This window comes from Gopherus flavomarginatus, chromosome 6 (genome assembly GCF_025201925.1).
Source record: "Gopherus flavomarginatus isolate rGopFla2 chromosome 6, rGopFla2.mat.asm, whole genome shotgun sequence".
In the NCBI taxonomy this organism is placed as follows: Eukaryota; Metazoa; Chordata; order Testudines; family Testudinidae; genus Gopherus; species Gopherus flavomarginatus.
Window position 1 is genome coordinate 106252838 of NC_066622.1, and position 18766 is coordinate 106271603.

Genomic DNA, 18766 nt, shown 5'->3' on the forward strand with positions numbered 1-18766 from the left:
TTACAGATAGTTAATGATTTCATCAGGGCAGTTTCTCTGATTAGCTGTCTCTTCATAATTAAAAGAAAATGTGTATAAAACAGTGAATTATTGTAAAAAGGGATAAGTGACCTTACAGCACAAATTCTGGCTTTTCCGCAAGCTTCAGAGCCTCGTGCATCCCTGCAGCTGATAGTTTCCGGTTGATATTCCTATATCTGCATTGTAGTAGATTGCGATAGGTTGTCCTCAGGTCCCGATTGAAGAAGGCATATATAAAAGGGTTAATGAGAGAGTTTGCATAACCCAACCATAGAAATGTTCTTTCAACCCAAAATGGGATGCAGCTGCATGCTGTACCACAGATAAAGGGTCTAGCAGTTGAAAGGATGAAAAATGGCAACCAGCACACAGTAAAGGCCCCAACAATAATTCCCAGGGTCGTCGCAGCTTTTTGTTCTCTCTTAAAGATGGAAATGTTTTTCCTATCATGTTTAAGGAGTCGTGAAAAATTTGTACATTCTTCTGATTCCTTGTGTAGCTTTATAACTCCATTCACAGAAACCATGCCTTCATTTTCTTCTGGCCGTGGGAAACCAGCAAACTTGTGTTTAGCAGCACTCCTCTTAGCAGCCTTGTAAATCTGATAGTACATGAAGAGCATCACTGACATCGGGATATAAAATGCAACCGCAGTGGAGTAAATTGTGTAACCAAAGTCTTGACTGATTAAACAAACTTTTTCATCATTCACATTTTGGGCCCAACCGAAAAGCGGTGGTATGGTGATGGAGGCAGAGAGGAGCCATACACACAGGATCATTTTAGCCATACATTTTCCATTCTGCCTCACAGGATATGTAAGTGGTCTTGTTATTCCAAGGTACCTAGAACAATAAGGTAGAGTTACTACATGGTTCATTGATTTATGGGTAAACTATTTCATGTGGCCTGCCATAAAGTGATTGAATAAATATTTTAGATTTTATTTTACATTCTCTATTCCTATCTTCTGCAATTTTTCAAACTTGCAGTTAATTCATGTCAACTTAATCACCTTTAGGACAGGCGGAACCTGCTTTCCTGTAGAGACAGTTATTCTCCTAGGGTAAAATCCTGGTGCCACTGAAGTCAATGCCAAAACTCCTGTTCACTTCAGTGGGGCCAGGATTTCACCCCAGATGTAGAATCTTTCTAATTATGTAAAGACAGAAATCATTTTTTGCTTACAAAAGTTTTTTTATAAAAGAGTCTGAAAGTTGGGTTTTTACTTATTTAACTTCTGGAATTTAACCCTTGGTACATAGTCTACAATTCACCCAAAGAAGCAATTACTCTTTTACATTTTGACTTATAACTGTGCTTAGAGCAATATAAGTGATTTTACAAGAGGTATTCTTTAAATAAAGTGTATAGATCCATGCCACTAAACTGGATAGGATACACTGTTTTACTCTTACCTTTGTGCTTCCAAGAGAAACAACAGACTTTGCCATTGTATTCCATGATTTGATCATTTTAGTAGTACATAATAATACATTTTATGATTATATAATTAGAAAGAAATGCCATTTCTTCAACACTCACATCAACTGTTTATTAATTAAACAAAATAAAAATACATTACAACTTTCAATTCAACAATGCTTGAGAACAAAGGCATCTACCTATAACTGATAAAAGTTATTACATTTAGGATTATAAAAGACTAAGAAAAGAAATTACATACATGCTATAGAAACAGTAGGGTTTGTCACAGAGCTTATGAATAAAATGCAGTCTACTGTCAGGTTTCCATGTTGTAAATATTTCTTAAATGTTAGTTGTTGAACTTAGAATACAAATATTTTATTCTAAGAAACTTTTATGACTCAAGTTCCATTTAGATGGTGAGACTACTGTAAAGTGCCACACTGGTGCCGTAATTGCAAGGTAGCAAATTATGGCTAATGCTACTTCTTTAAGTAAGAATCCGGTGGCAACAGTCACTCAGCAACATCACTGACGTTAAGCATCACTGGCATGACAGGAGTGTGAAAGGTAGACTTTGGTAACTGTATCATATCCTTCACACCCTGGTCTGGCCAGTTACAGTGAGCTTCTAGTCAAATCATTCCGTACTTCTGAAGTCTGGATCAGGAGTGGGCTGAGAATGGTTATTGTGGTTGGCTGGAATTGCACCTCCATGATCAGTGATCGCATATTGTAACATAGATACTAGTAAAAGTTATAGTATTTTTGTTGTTTTCGTTCTCTCTCACCTTTTGCATTAGAATATTATCTCCTGCTAGGTCTTGGAGTCCTATAGACAAGCCGTAGATGTCATTGAGAATTCTATTCTGTGAAATCACTGGCTGGAGATTGTGCCACCATGATGAACAGAAAGTTCCCCAAGGCATTCCAAGATGTAAAAATTAGAGTTCATACTGAAAGGGTCTGGAGTTCAATTGTTACGGGACAGAAAGTGCCTGACCGAGGAACTTTCAAAATGGCTATTTATTAGCTGAAACATTTAAGGTTTGTGTTGGCACTATAAATGGGTGAGGTACAACAGCTCACACTCACAATGAAGCCAATGGGACTACTTTTTGGGGTTTAAATTCTGCTAGCCTCAACTGAGTTAAATTACTAGCATGACTGAGCATTAATCAAAAAAGCAGCAAAGAGTCCTGTGGCACCTTATAGATTAACAGACGTTTGGGAGCATGAGCTTTCATGGGTGAATACCCACTTGGTCAGATGCATGCATCTGACCAAGTGGGTATTCACCCATGAAAGCTCATGCTCCCAAACGTCTGTTAGGCTATAAGGTGCCACAGGACTCTTTGCTGCTTTTACAGATCCAGACTAACACAGCTACCCCTCTGATACATTAATCAAAAGTCACTTGTAATGCAGCTTCACAGTTCAGGGCAACTGAACCTGTATTTCCATTCAGTGGTTCAGCAGTGGCACCCACACTCAGGCTTCTAGCTGTTACCTTTCTTGGATGGAGAGCTGACTAGGGCAAGAGTCAGCATCCTATGGCACACGTGCCAAAGGCGGCATGAGAGTTGATTTTCAGTGGCACTCACACTGCCCAGGTCCTGGCCACCAGCTTCAGGGCTCTGCTGCCAGCTTGGGGTTCCATCTGCTGGCCCCCTGCCAGCCAGGGTTCCCTCTGCCGGCCCGGGTCCCAGCCACCAGTCCAGGTGGCTCCATTGCTGGCCTGGGACTCTGCTCCTGGTCTCGACCCGGTGCTCTGCAGCCACCCCCAGCTGTGACCCACTGACCCCAGCCTGGGGCAGTGAGGGGTGCAGACAGGGGCAAGAGGGGGCACAGCTCAGCATCCCCACCTTAAAAATTGTTCCGGCACCACCAGGATATTTTTGAGTCCTGATTTGCTGCTTACATCACTATCATGGCACGTGGAACAGTGCACTGCATTTGATGTTGCAAGTCCCGTCTGTCATGATTTTTTTTTCCACTGTGAGTTGAGGGCTACATTTGACAAAATGTCAGCTCCTAAGAAAGCAAAGTTAGATGTCCATTCATTTCAGCCTTCTTGGACAGACATTTGGATTCATTCAAAAGAACGACCATGCTGTAGTAGATATCCTGCAGCAGCAGGTTATGAGAAGCAAAGCAATATTTTTAAATCCTTAAGTGTAAGTAAAAATCAAGCCACAGAAGGAAGTTACAAGACTGCACAGTGCATTGCAAAAAACAGAAAGCCATTTACAAGTGGGGTAGGGTGACCAAATGTCCCGATAAAATCGGGACTGTCCCGATTTTGAGGAGTTTGTCCCGCATCCTGATCAGAGTACAGTCGGGACGCCATTTGTCCCAATATTTTGTTTCCTGGTCTTCAGCGGCAATTCAGCGGAGAGTCCTTCAGTTGCAGACGGTCTTCGGCGGTATTTCAGTGGCGGGTGCTTCTGTCTTTGGTGGCGAGGTTTTTACTCATCGCTGAAATACCACTGAAGACTGTCCATGACTGAAGGGCTCTTTGCCAAATTGCCACTGAATTCCCAGATGGGTGAGTGTAAAAAAAACGACCCCCCTGCAGCGGTCCCAATATTTTCCCCTTAACATCTGGTCACCCTAAGGTGGGGAATATATAAAAGAAGTTTTTCTCAGAAATTCAGAGGTTTTGTTCAATGATTAGCCAAATAAAGACATGATCATATCTAGAATAAAAGAACTGCCTGTCTCTGCCAGAACAGTTGAGAGGCACAGAAGCAAAATAGCAGAAAACCTTAATGAAAAGCAGACAACTGCATTAAAAGACACAGCAGTGTTTAGTGTTGCAGTTGATGAGAGCATGGATATAAATGACGTTCCATGTTTGGCAGTTGTTGCAAGATATTGCTTCCGGTGAAATCCAAGAGGAATTTTGTTGCCTAAAACCCCTGGATGGCACAACAAAGGGGGAAGATAGAGTGGAAAGTTTTGTAAACCATTTTGAAGAACGAGGAGTTGACAACAGAAAAATATTTTGTGACACAACAGATGGTTCTCTGCCATGGTTAGAAAACAGAAGGGATTTTTAAAGTTACTTGAAGATCAAATTGGCTGCCCGACAGTCAAATTTCACTGTATCATCCATCAAGAAAAATTTCTAATTCAGAGCTTAATAATGTGATGAATACAGTGGTGCGATTTGTGAACTTCCTTGTCGCTCAATCTGCTTTGGCTCACAGACAGTTTCAAGCACTGCTAGAAGAGATGGACAGTGCTTATAACGACATTCCACTTCACAGCAACACTTGGTGGCTAAGTCGTAGCAACATTTTGGTGCGCTTTGTAAACTGTTTTGATGCAATCAAGGCCTTTTTTTTGGAAAAAGGACAAAACTACCCCGAACTGGATGACAAATGGCTGTGTAAGCTCATGTTTCTAACAGACATCACCACTCACCTAAACGAACTCAACCTCTGTCTCCAGGGTGCAGGGCAAATGATTCTGGATCTTTATGAAGCCTGGAAGGTATTTGTTGTAAAACCAGCAGTTTTTTCTCAGGGTATTCGAACCTTGACTTTCTGCTACTTCCAGCACATAAAAAAGCTATCGACACATTGTAGTGTCAATGTCGATGATTGATTGGAATGTACATGCAAGAACTGGAATCAGAATTTTCTGACAGATTTCAAGATTTCCAGCGATTTGGTCCAATGCTTTCTGTTCTAATTAAACCTGAAAAGTTCAACGGAAGCGACTTGGATTTGTCTGTATTTCAGTGGATGGGTGTTGAAGATTTCAAAATGCAGCTCATTCCGTTAAAAAGCTCAGAATTGTGGGCATCAAAGTTTGGAGATCTGCTGAGTGCACTTGAAGCTACCGAGAGAGATCATGGGGCCTCTATTCTGACCCACTGGACATCGCTGCTAGTGAAATTTAACTGTTTGAAGAAAATTGTGTTTGCAATGCTTTCAGCATTTGGACCCACATACCCACGTGAACAGGTATTTTCACACATGAAATCTGTCCTCCGTCCTTCTTGGAGCCTGTTAACAACTGATCACTCAGAAGTCTGTGTGCAGCTCCAAATACTTGCCAGACGTTGGAAAACTCAGCAAGGAAAAGCAAGGGCTTAGAGAAAGAGACCTTCTAAAAACGTTAACATTACTGGCACGCTAAACCTTAAATTAGAGTGAATAAATGAAGACTCGGCACACCACTTCCGGAAGGTTGCTGACCCAAGGACTAGGGTATTTCCAGGCTGGACAGTTCCCTGCCTTCACTATCTTATTCCCAGCAGAGATAGGGAATACCTGCTTGCTTTCTCTTCAGAGATGGTTAACAGAGTGATTGTCTACAGTTTTAAGTTCCCATACAGTTCTTTCTAGGCAGGCCTATTTTTTCTTAAACTAAAAACCATTACAGAGAAAGCATATTAAGAAGCTGCCTGCATGCTAATAAGCTTGCCAGAGATTAACCCAACTCTAGCATGGGCTTTGGAAGGAGCAGCCCTTCAATGTGATGATTTAAGAAATATTTACAACGTGATGACAAGCTCATAACAGTTTCAGTTCAGAACAAGCATGGTCAGAACACATTGTCCACCCTTTATACAGTTCAGGGGTCTTTGATATGGAGTTTCCAGGAGCAAGTAATTAGAAGACAATGGGTTTTTCTTCCCCAGGAAGGACCTAGCTTCAAAAGTGTGGATTCAAATAGGGTCATTTGCATTCCCCTTGCTCCCAGGCACTTTCCTAGGAAATCCACTTCATGGGTATTGTTTAAAAAAAAAAAAAAAAAGAAGAAGCCCTTTGAAGTTCCTAATACCTTCCAGCGATTGTATTAATCTCTTGTAGAAGATATACATATGCAATTCCACAATAACATACACAGAACTGCATTTTTAATATAATGGATCCCAAAGGTATTAAAACTACTTCAGCAAGGTTTAACTTAATTCAATAAAGTTCATTCAGGACATTACAGTATATTGTCAGTCAGACATAGCTTTACAGAAATCAACACAGGATATGGTCCTTTGAGAGCTTCGTACCTGGAGGGCATAAGCAATAGCTGCAGACACGTGTTACTGGGATGCATAGTACTATATATGTCCAACTATTTCATACTTTATCATGGAAAACAATCAGGCTATGATGATGGGGGCCAAGGATATATAGCTTGAGGGATTAAATTAAGTTTCAGTGAAAGACAAATTTGTGCATTGTACATGTTGGTTTTAGGAATGCCCAGTGCTGCAATTTAATGCATTCAAATGTAACCAAAAAAGTTAATGTAAGCAAATATATATCCATACGAATTAAAATGCATTAGTAAAATGTGGTGTCAGTGTAAAGCTGAGTCCCACAGTATATTTTCTATTAGAAATTAAAATGAACTAATTTACATAAAAACATACTGGTTTCCTTTCTACCCTACCTACTTCTGCTAAATGTAATGGGCTGAAAAACTAAACAGGCATAAATCAAGTAACCTTCACATCTCTTATCTTAGTGCATAAATTGCATTAACCTTGAAAATTTAGATACAATCTTAAAATAACATTAATCATTGCCACTGTATAATATACTGGAGATTACGGAATGGTTTAACAAAAACTCATGCCTTTCTGAACTATTGTGTCACTATTGAGTAGCAGAAAGTAGGTTTTTTAATACTGTCAGTATTATTATTATTACCTTCCAAAAGTTACTGAGTAGGAAGCAGCAGTGCTATTTAGAGAGGGCGGGGGCACGAGCCCCCTGCCTCTCCCGGAGTTTCGTACCACAGGCTGGGAGCAACCCCTCCCCCTGTTGCTGGCTCCTCTTCCCTCACCAGTCAGGAGTTGTACCTCCCCAGTCTGACATGGTGCTCCTGGTAGGAAGCAATTGTTTTCAGATACTGTTTGACAAAAGCAGCATCCAAGGAGTCTGTAACCTATTCAGGCCTTGCTGACATGGAAGGAAAGAGGTTGCATTGTCCAAAACTTCCTGTCTGGTTATTGGTTTTTAGAATCCTTACTACAAAGAAGAGGAAGGATGATCTTTAAGGTACTGGGCTGGGACTCAGGAGATTGTGATTCACTTTTTGGCTCTACCAAAGACATCCTATGTTATCTTGGGGAAATCTCTGAGTCTGAGTTCCAACCTGAAAAATGAGACTAATAATATTTCCTTTTCCACACTCTTTGTCTTGTCTACTTAGCTCTTCAGGGAAGGGGCTTACAATCTGTCTGTTGCTATGCATACATGCAGTGCCAAGCACAATGGAGTTTCAACCTAAACTGGGGCCTCTAAGCAGTGTCTTATGATTTTGTGTTCTTATATGTATATAAAGTATTGAGCTCATACCATTATCTTAGTTACTGGTCCCAGTGGATCAAGTTTGAAATTAACACCCTATGCAAGCCCACTAATCACAGAGTCCCAGCAGGCATAAACCCACATTGAATTTGGCCTATTTACATACTGTTCATAGAATCATAAAATATCAGGGTTGGAAGGGACCTCAGGAGGTTATCTAGTCCAACCCCCTGCTCAAAGCAGGACCAATCCCCAGACAGATTTTTGCCCCAGATCCCTAAATGGCCTCCTCAAAGATTGAAACCCTGGGTTTAGCAGGCTAATGCTCAAACCACTGAGCTATCCCTCCCCCTGTTGAATATATTCACACTACTAGCAATGGAACATATCAAATAAACAGTATTCTCTTTCTTTTCCAAAACCGATAAGGGCTCTTGAGATACATAGAAAAGTGAGACAGGCTGGAATTGACAACCACCCTGCAGGGTGGCTATGAAAACAAATAATCCCAGTAATTTATTATGATGTATACAGCCCCCAAAAGTGTGATGGGGATTAGAATCCGTAGTGAGCTAGACCCTACAATATGGCACCAGACTTTAAATAAGACAGTTCCCTTCTCCACAGGTCTGCCGACAGCAATTCTGGGCCCCAGGGCAGAATAGTCAATGGGCCCCCACGCACGCACAAGCCACCGTCACGATCCACCTGACATTTGGGCGGTGCTGCGCCTGTGTTGGCTGGTGCCCAGAAAGCTGCTGGCTGTACTTCTGGTGCCCAGAGCAGGGTTGCCCGGGGGGGGCAAGTGGGGCAATTTGACCCAGGCCCCGGGCTCCCCAGGACCCCCCATGAGAACTGGTGAGGCTCCTGCCTCGGCCCCGCCCCTCTCCCAGAGCCTCAGCGCATCCAGGACCATCCCTGGACAGCGCTGCAGCATGGCTCCAGCGGGGCCTGAGCCCCACCCTGCTCAGAGCCGCATGGTAAGGGGGCGGGGCTGTGAGCTCCATGCCAAGCAGAGGGAGCTCAGGCCCCACTGGTGCTCGCAGCCCCGCCCCCTTACCACATGGCTCTGAGTGGGGAGGAGCTCAGGCCCCAACGGAGTCACGCTGTCCAGGGACGGTCCCGGATACGACGCACTGAGGCTCCGGGTGAGGGGGGAGCCGAGGGTAAGAGGCTGGGGCCAGGTGGGGTTAGCTAAGGGGCAGGGAGTCCCAGGGACAGTCGGGACAGGGAGGGGGCAGAGGTTGGGGGGTGGTCAGGGGACGAGGAATGGGGGAGTAGGATTCTGGGCATTCCGGGGTCTGTCAGGACTCAGCAGGGGGGTGGATAGGGGTCAGAGCAGTCAGGGGACAGGGAAGGGGTCATGGGACAGGGAACGGCGGGGTTGGATTCTGGGGGTCTGTCAGGACTCAGTGGGGGATGGATAGGGGTTGGGGCAGTCAGGGTACAGAGAGCCGGGGTGGGGTCCTGGGGTGGTGGTGATGGTGGGGCCTCTGCGGGATGGTGAGGGGGCAAGGAGCAGGATGGGTCGGGGATTCTGAAAGAGGCAGGCAGTTGGGGGGCAGGAAGTGGGTGCGGGTCGGCTAGGGGGCAGGTCCAGGCTGTTTGGGAGGCACAGCCTTCCCTACCCTAAAGCTCATTCAGCAGTTTGAGGCTTGCAGAAGAGCCAGGCTGTTAGCTTTTCCATTAGGGCTACCATCCCTTTCACTTCTCAAATGCCAAATTATAGTCTATATTTAATTTCGGTGCCATAGGGCGATTCATGTCAGGGGAGGGTAGCTTCATTTAAAATTAGCCACTGGGGGAGGGATCATATGAGAAGAGCAATATTCTACACCACCTACCTCCTTCCCAGCCCTACCAAGGAAGACCCCCAATCCCTGCATTCCCTGAGGCTCCAGAGGGGTTAATTCAGTGGTTCTCAAACTTTTGTCATGCTAACCCCTTTCACATAGCAAACCTCTGAGTGTGCCCCCCCCTTATAAATTGAAAATGCTTTTTTATATATTTAACATTATCATAAATGCTGGAGGCAAAGCGGGGTTTGAGGTGGAGGCTGACAGTTTGCGACCCCCAGTAATAACCTTGTGACCTCCTGAGGGGTCCTGACCCCCAGTTTGAGAACCCCTGGGTTAATTTAATTTTAGCACCCTGTCTCCATTGACATGCATGTGCTATTTTGAGCATGTCAGTTTTCACAACATAGGCTCATCCCAGATTCTGGAACAAGCTCAAATGCTCAGTTTGTGGAGTATGTACATAATCTATACCAGGGGTAGGCAACCTATGGCACGTGTGCCGAAGGCGGCACGCGAGCTGATTTTCAGTGGCACTCACACTGCCCGGGTCCTGGCCACCGGTCCGGGGCGCTCTGCATTTTAATTTAATTTTAAATGAAGCTTCTTAAACATTTTAAAAACCTTATTTACTTTACGTACAACAATAGTTTAGTTATATATTATAGACTTATAGAAAGAGACCATCTAAAAATGTTAACTTATTACTGGCACACGAAACCTTAAAATTAGAGTGAATAAATGAAGATTTGGCACACCACTTCTGAAAGGTTGCCAAACCCTGAGCTATTCTAAAGACAAACCCACAGTAACCATCTCCAGTTTGTGAGGGACCCCATGAAACCAGTCTCTAGGAAACAGATAAATGCATGGGTAACAAATGGTGTCCCTAGCCTCTGTTTGTCAGAGGGTGGAGATGGATGGCAGAGGAGAGATCACTTGATCATTACCTGTTAGGTTCACTCCCTCTGGGGCACTTGACATTGGCCATTGTCAGCTCGGGCTCTAGGAGGGAGTTGGGTTCAGTAGGGGGTGTGGAGTTGGGCTCGAGGAAGTCTGGGTGCTGGGTGCGAGCTCTGGGCTAGAGCAGGGGGTTGGGGTGCAGGACAGGGTACGGGGCAAGGCTCTAGGAGGGAATTTGAGTGCGGGAGGGGGTGCAGGGTTGGGCTCTAGGAGGAAGTTTGGGTGCTGGGTGCAGGCTCTGGGCTAGGGCAGGGTTTTGGGTGCAAGAGGAAGTGAGGGGTGCAGGCTCTGGGAGGGAGCTGGGGTGCAGGAGGGCACCAGGGGGTTGGTGCTTACCTCGGGTGGCTCCCAAAAGTGACCAGCACACCCCTTTGGCAGTGGCTCCTAGGTGGGGGGCCCAGAGGGACTCCGCACATCACTGCCCACAGGCACCGCCCCTGCAGTTCCCATTGGCCGCAGTTCCCAGCCAATGAGATTTGTGGAGTAGATGCTCAGGGTGGGGGTAGCGCGTGGAAACCACCTGCATCCCTCCCAGGGGCTGCAGGGACATTAGCCACTTCTGGAATCTGGACTCAAATGGAGCGAGGTCGGGCAGGAAGCCTGCCTTAGCCCTGCTGCATTGCCAGCAGCAGCCAGGGCCCCCCGGGCCCTTTTAAATCACCTAGGCCCCTGAACAACTGCCCTCTTTGCCCCGGCCCTGTTGTCAGGCCTGCTTCTCCATGAGGAGAAGAGTGACAGTCACAATTGTAGAAGCTGACTGCTCTAGATAGTTATTTTCCCAAGGCTCTTGACCTAGAGATTTAAATACCACATAGTGTCAAGCCACAATACCAGCAGCAGCAGAAGAATGTACCTTCTGACTCTGATTCTCTATAGCAATATTATAAACATTCACTGTTTCTTCCATTTATGGATGTTTTACTCCTACAAATAAATGACAAACTTGGAGCTGACAGTAAAACTGTTTCAAATGTTACTGCTTTCAGCAAATATAACTAGTGAACTTGAACATTCGGTCACCACTTTTCACATTTCCCACTAATAAACATCAGGTCTCTACTGAATAACAATAATAGAGAAGATACTTACAAAGAAAAGAGACTTTACTCAATACTATTAGTAAAACTCCAGCTCAGTGTGACCTAATATTCTTTCGTAATATTTACCATATTGTTAAGGATCTTTATTTTCACTGTGGGTTACAGCTCCTGGGGAACATTCTTTTTTACATTTTGGGTTCTTTTATATACTATTGATGCACTACAATGACTATAGAAAATGGTGTATATCCAACAGTGCTAATATATTCCCTGCACTTTCATATTAATTACAGATCACACAATCACCTCACTTACTACAGTGTGTTAAACTATACAGAAAGCTATAGCAAGTGCTTTGGATTATAACATGCACAGAGAAAGCAGCATGCTCTAGAGGATAGGGCACTGGACAGGCACTCCCAAAAGCAGAGTTCTGGACCTGACCTGGAATGTAAACTTGGGCAAGCCACTTTACTTCTCTGTGCCTCTTTTTCCCCTCCAACCCTTTGTTGGTTTTTGTCTATTTACATTGCAAGTTGTTTGGGCCAAGGACTGTCTCTCTCACTATGTGCTTGTTCAGCAACTAGTGCAACAGGGCCTTGATTTCAATTGGGGTCTCTAGGTGCTTCTATAATACAAATAATAAACTATGTAGTATTTATGGTCAGTATGGAGACCTTTGAGTCCTTGAAACCATAAAATGGTGCGGAAGCTATTTCATCTCCAGCAGTACAGGAGTGAGTGCCTGTAGATACTCATCTATCACAGATGTGGCAGGCTATTCAGAACTTTCTCATCACATCTCTCTGAATGTTCCTGCATTTGTGCTTGAAGCATATGACAGTTCGATGTGTGTAACAGAAGCCGCTGACTGAACCTCCAACCACAGTTGCCAAGGCTTTTCTTGGATAAGTATGGAGTAAAAATGGAAAAACTGCAGAAGACAAATCTACTTGGAATCCACATATTTTGTTTAGTTACTACTTAAATCTTGAATAGGGTTTGGCTTGGCTTGGCTTGCCTTGCCATCAGGGCCGGTTCACATTTTGGCACCTGAGGCAAGGAGCTCAAATGATGCCCCCATGTCTCCTTGCTTGGGCCAAAACTTTGAAAGGTCTCAATTCTGCCTTCTTCCTGTTTTACTCCTCTCATGGTACTGCTCTGCTCCCTACCCCAATAACAACTTAAAATGCCTTGTTAAAAAATTTTAAGTAACACTTAACTTTCAAATGCCTGAACAGCAAATGTTACTTTTCTTGTCTGCATAGTAAACACTGGCATTTTTATCAGTTTGAATAATCAAAGTGGTGCTTTCCGTGCCTTCTTGGTTGCAAAGATTTGAACTGCTTCCTGAAGGACCACAGTCTGTGCCAGCTCATGCTCTGTTGAGATCTTGCAAGGCCGACCAGCCTTTCCTGTTTCATCATGGAGCGTAGATGTGTTTTTATTAACTTCAGTTTGGAAAAGCTGCGTTCTCCACTAGCAACTGTTACAGGAAGCGTTAGAAGTATGTGCACAGCAACAAAAGCATTTGGAAAGAGGGTGGTCATCTTATTTGTGCACATATATTCCAGAACAGCCTTTGGAGTTGAGCCTGCTGAAATGTATCTTGAAAGGGCTTACAGTTCATCACCTAAATCACTCACATCAATATTGTGCATGTCATCATGTGTCAACACTGTCTCTAGTGTTCTGCATTGCTGGTGTAAGTCTTCTTCAGGTATAGTGAGGAGTTTTGGAATATCAGACAACATCCCAAATATACTGCTGTGTTCCTCGAGCTGCATGAAACGTTCTTCAACTGACTATATTGCACAATCTAGCACCTGGTTAAAGAATTCAACTTTGAATGGTTGTTTCGGGTCTCTGGCAACTTCTGTGCACTCTTCAGAACATTTTGAAATCCCTCATCTGACCAATAAGACTGTAGGTATGACTTTGCTTTGTCCAGTTGTTCCATTGCTCTAGATATATCAAGGTTAACACCTTGGAGTACAACATTTACTTCTAACACTAAGCCACACAGAAATTTGAAGTTATGTATGTTTCTGGTGATTCCATTTTCCTATGCCACTGTTCTCCCATGAACAGTTCCTGTTATAGCATTATCCTCCATAATGGCAATTATGGCATCATCTATCTTCCCAATTTGGTGTTTGATAGGCATTATTGCCTCCACTCGACTTTCCCATTGTGTGGCACTCAGTGGTTTCAGTGTCAGAGAGAATGTTCCCAGATGTTGCTTCAAAATTTGCTATCGATGAGTTGATGCAGAGAAAAATACATAGATGCTTTGAATTACATTAAAAAATTCAACAGCCTCACTAGAAGCTGATGCTGCATCACTGACCATCAAGTTCAATGAATGAGAACTGCATGGGACAAAAAAACTCAAGGGTTTAACTCTCACATCCGTGTCTGCACTCCTCTGTTCTTTCCTCTCATGTTGCACCATTATTGTAGCCCTGACCTCTCAAGTCAGCTATCACAATTCCCATATCTTCCAGCTTTTTAAGAAGCACATTTGTCATACCAGCTCCTGTAGTATCATCAATGTCAATAAATTCTAGAAAATGCTTTCTGACAGTCACCACTGCAGGGACATTTTCACTAGGTTCTGTTGTTACAAAACGCACCATTAAAGTCATTTGTTCCATATGGCTGATGTCAGGTGTGCAGTCCAGAATAACAGAGTAATATCTTGCTGACTTCAGATCTGCCACAATCTTCTGTTTGACTTTTGTTGCCAGTAACTGTATGATCTCATTTTGAATTGTTTTTCCAAGGTAGTGGTATGTGTACATTTCTTGGGTGGTGACTCTTCTTAGATGCTCTTGGAATACAGCATCAAACTCAGTTATCAGCTCCACAATTTTAAGGACGTTTCCACTGTTTGGCACATACAGCTGATCTGAAGTACCATGTGCTAGGTTTTGGGTAGCAAGCATTCTCACAAAAGCAATAAGCCTTTTCAGAACATTTTGCCAATAAAGACACTCTGATGCAATCTTCTCTTGATGCTGATCAGCTATGGTGGCCTTTAACCTTAGTCTTATCTCAAGCTCTTTCCACCTATGGAATGCTCTCTGGTGATTTGCTGCCTTCTCACAGCATGCCAGATTTCTAGACAGATTTTTCTAGTCCTTTGTTCCTGTACAACCCAATGTGACTGGAACATTAGACTGGAAGAGTTTGCAACAAAAACCGTATGTAGCATTCTGGGTTTTTGAGTACATAAGCCACGGCCTGTCCACTTTGTCCCCATTGGGGATTTCATGCCAGTAATGTGTTGGATGGAAACTTCTATTTTCATTGTCTTTGGGAAACATGAAGTTTTTCACTTGCTGTGGCCGATGCAGAACAAGGAAGTCCCTCAGGTTACTGCTCAAGTGGGTCCACAGTCCTGGATCATCTAGACTTAAGGAACTAAACTCAGCAGCAGCTGTTTCTTGCGCCTCCACCACACTCTTCTCTGATCTACACTTTTCTTCAGGAATGTGCATGTTACATCTATTTGAGAGGAAGATATGGATGCTGCAGTAGCTGCCAGGTCACCTGCACTCTGACTAACTGAAAGATCAGGCATCTCCTCATCACTCACATCCTCACTGGGGCCAGAAAGCTCATGGTGAACATTTGTGTCTATGTGTCTCAGGAGAGCTCCTTCCTGCTTAGATAGAAAAGCTTCCTTTGCTTTCTTTTTCTGAATGCTGCCCCAAAGGGGCATTTTCTTCTTTCACTCATGACTGCTGTTCTGTTCTAGCTATAGCGGCTCTCAGCACTCAGTTGGAGGGGACAAATAAGCAGGCTGGTAGCAGGGCCTGAGTGAGGGAAGATATCAGCGTCTTAAGGACCTAACCGGCTCCTACTACTTCAATTGACTGCCTGTTCTCCTCAAGTGGGTTCAGGGAAGCAGCAGGAAACAGGAAGCTCCCTGAGAAGCTGGTGTTAATCAGCCCAGGCTCCTGGGGGTGCTAGAAAGGTACATAAGAGGCTCCTCCTCCTATCTCTCCTGCAACTCCTGCTTTCTGTTATTCCCTCTCACCTTTTCTTCCGCCTGCCTGTTATGTTTCTTGTGCCCTCCTTCCTCCAGCACAGCACTCCACCATCTCTGTGCATCTAGAGCGGAGAGAATACCTATGCACCAGCAGCAAACACAATTTTCTACACTCTGGCTCCTAGTGGCGCCCCCCACAGTCTGGCACCTCAGTTCGCCTCATGGTAAGGCCAGCCCTGCTTGCCCTTGTTTTTAGTTCCAAGACCTCAGCTTTTTTTATATTTTAAAAGATTAATATAAACGTTTGCCTTTATTTATTTTTAATCTTCTCTAAGAACAACAAAACCTGATATGCTCCCTTTTGTAATGTGTCAGGACTTAGAAATCTCTCTCACCATATTTGGGCCTTTCAAATCTGTTCACAGACCAGAATAAGTTATTTTAAAGAATGATGCTAACTTAAGGGCTTGGTTGTCTTTAACGTTGTGTTGCGGCTCGTCCACCCCATCTGCGGAGCTGCCATAATCTCTTAATAATCCATCATTAATTTTCTATTGAATTCAATGCAGTATTAAGACAAGTATAGGCCTAGGACATAACAAAACTTAACAGAGATTCTTAGAAGTTGTCGAGCATTTACAAACCTTCTCCCTACTACATGACCTATATTTGATGTCTAGAACAACTATTTTTGCCTCTTCATTAATATATTTTATTTAATTGTAATGCTCCACTACTTAAATAACACATAATTAATAATGCATAAAATCTATTTAGTATTTAGTATTTCTATTACAGTAGCAACTAAGGGCCTCAATCAAAACTGAGGCCTGTTATACTAGATCAGGGGTGGGCAAACCTTTGGGCCCGAGGGCCACAGCTGGGTATGGAAATTGTATGGCAGGCCATGAATGCTCACGAAATTGGGGGTTGGGGTGTAGGATCTGGGTTGGGGCCAGAAATGAGGAGTTCAAGGTGCAAGAGGGAGCTCTGGGCTGGGAATTCGGGGTTGGGGGTGCGGGAAGGTGCTCCAGGCTGGGACCGAGGGGTTTGGAGGGTGGGAGGGGGAACAGGGCAGGGGGTTGGGGCATGGGAGGGGGTCAGGGATGCAGGCACTTACCTCAAGCAGTTCCCAGAAGCAGCAGCAGTATGTCCCCCCTCTGGCTCCTATGTGCAGGCACAGCCAGAGGCGGGACATGCAGCTGCTTCTGGGAGCCATGTGGAGTGGGGCAAGCCCTGACCCCGCTCCCTGGCTGGAGTGCCAAAGTGGGGCAAGCCCCTAATCCTGCTCCCCATCGGGAGCTCGAGGGCCAGATTAAAATGTCTGGAGAGCCGGATGCAGCCCCTGGGCCATTGTTTGCCCATCCCTGTACTAGTTGCTGTACATGCACATAGTAACAGAGAACGCCCTGCCCCAAAGACCTTATGTTTAGGTAGATGTGAGAGAGAAAGCAGGGGAGCAAGGAAGTATTACCCCCATTTTATAGAGGAGGAACTGAGGCAGAAAGAGAGCAAACATGACTTACTCAAGGTCACACAGGAAGTCTGTAGCTAAACCAAGAACTGAACCCACATCTGCTGTATCCTACAAGACCACCCTTTATCTATTAAATGCTGGTGTCTTCAAACTTCTTATTTAAAAAATAATAGTATTGTATACTTTCATTGTGCCTTTCATGCAGAGATCCCAAAAGCTTTACAGAAGGTGGGTGAGCATTACTTTACCGATTTTTTTTCAGAAAAGGAAACTGAGGCACAGATGTGTTACTTGCTGAAGCTTCTTGAAGTCAGTGACAGAACTTGGTAATGAACTTAGGTCTTTAGATCTCTGTACCCATGCGTAAACCACAGGATAACACTGCATCCTTGATTTGAATTCAATTAGCCACATAGGTTCATTAACAGTAATAGCAGTACCCATGTACTACACAGGCATTTTTACCACATTCAATGCTGACCAATGTACATAAATTAGAATGAGCTTAAGGGAGGGGGATAAATAGGATGATGGGATGTGGAAAGAAATTGCCCTGATTTCTAGTATTACAGTATTGATTCATAAGTCTCCTTGCAACACGCACTGGCTGAATCTTGAGGCCAGTCTGGCTGTAGCCTAGCAAACCACATAACTACCCTATCCACTCATGGTGGAAGAGGAAGAGAATAATGTGGAACCAAAGGAAGTAAAGAATGAAATTCTACTCTCCTCCCTAGAAGGGGGCCATTTTGCTGGTTAAACAGTAGGTACTGTGAATCAGAGGGGTAACCGTGTTAGACTGGATCTGTAAAAGCAGCAAAGAGTCCTGTGGCACCTTATAGACTAACAGACGTATTGGAGCATGAGCTTTCATGGGTGAATACCCACTTCATCGGATGCATGTGAAGTGGGTATTCACCCATGAAAGCTCATGCTCCAATACGTCTGTTAGTCTATAAGGTGCCACAGGACTCTGCTGTAGGTACTGCATGACTTTAAAAACTCAGACTAAATATTGGTAAAGGTTTGCAATGTCAGGCTAGTATGGTTGGTTCTTTAGCCAAAATCAGAGTCCTGTACTCATTGCTAAAGCTAAAACTTTCTGATTTCATATTCCCTGTAGTTAAACAATCTTTTTTATGTAGTGAATTAGAGGTAGTCTGTGAAAATCCCAAACTCTACAGTACAGGCCTAATTCTGTACCCTAACTACATTACTTAACCTAATCCTTTAATTTTTCTTCCTGTTAAATGTCAGGTGTCATGAAAGTGCTTAGTATTACTACAAAAAGTGCTATAGCTCATTATTAACCATGTATAACAGTTTAGGCTTTATATATTGTGCACTTTATGTACAAGTCTTTACTAGTCTCATGCTAAAATATTAAGTGATAATTTTTCATTGTGAAGCATGGAGAAAATTAAATATTTGTGAACAACTGTGATTCTCTGTACACCAAGATGAACATTTTCATTTATTCTTCTAGATTGCAAATGGAGCCTAAGCATCTTTCTTTTTGAAAGGGGAGTTTATTCCCAGAAAAATTGCTCACTTCCAGTGCCAGAAGTGGGGTAGATTTGTTACTAATATGCAAACACCAAAAGTAAGAAAGACTAACAAAGTTCCTACTCTTTATTCCCAACATCCAATCTTGAGGTTCTGGTTAGTTCTGACAGAATCCAAAGAAATATAAACCTTTACTGATAGAAACTTTTTTAAATAAATCAATAATGTTTTATGTTAATACTAAATAAAATTTCTCTTCACTTATT

General features: G+C 43.6%; 1 protein-coding gene across 4 annotated transcripts in view; it reads right to left on the bottom strand.

Moving 5' to 3' along the window:
- HTR7 (5-hydroxytryptamine receptor 7) overlaps positions 1–18766 on the bottom strand; it is a 65593-nt gene that overhangs the window by 25625 nt on the left and 21202 nt on the right. For 2 of the 4 annotated variants that reach the window (XM_050959520.1, XM_050959521.1), the window contains exon 2: positions 117–866. In XM_050959520.1, the coding sequence (XP_050815477.1) occupies positions 117–866 (750 nt within the window). Of the gene's footprint in view, positions 1–111; positions 867–18766 lie in introns of all 4 variants that reach the window. The other 2 variants (XM_050959523.1, XM_050959522.1) reach the window with 1 other exon arrangement.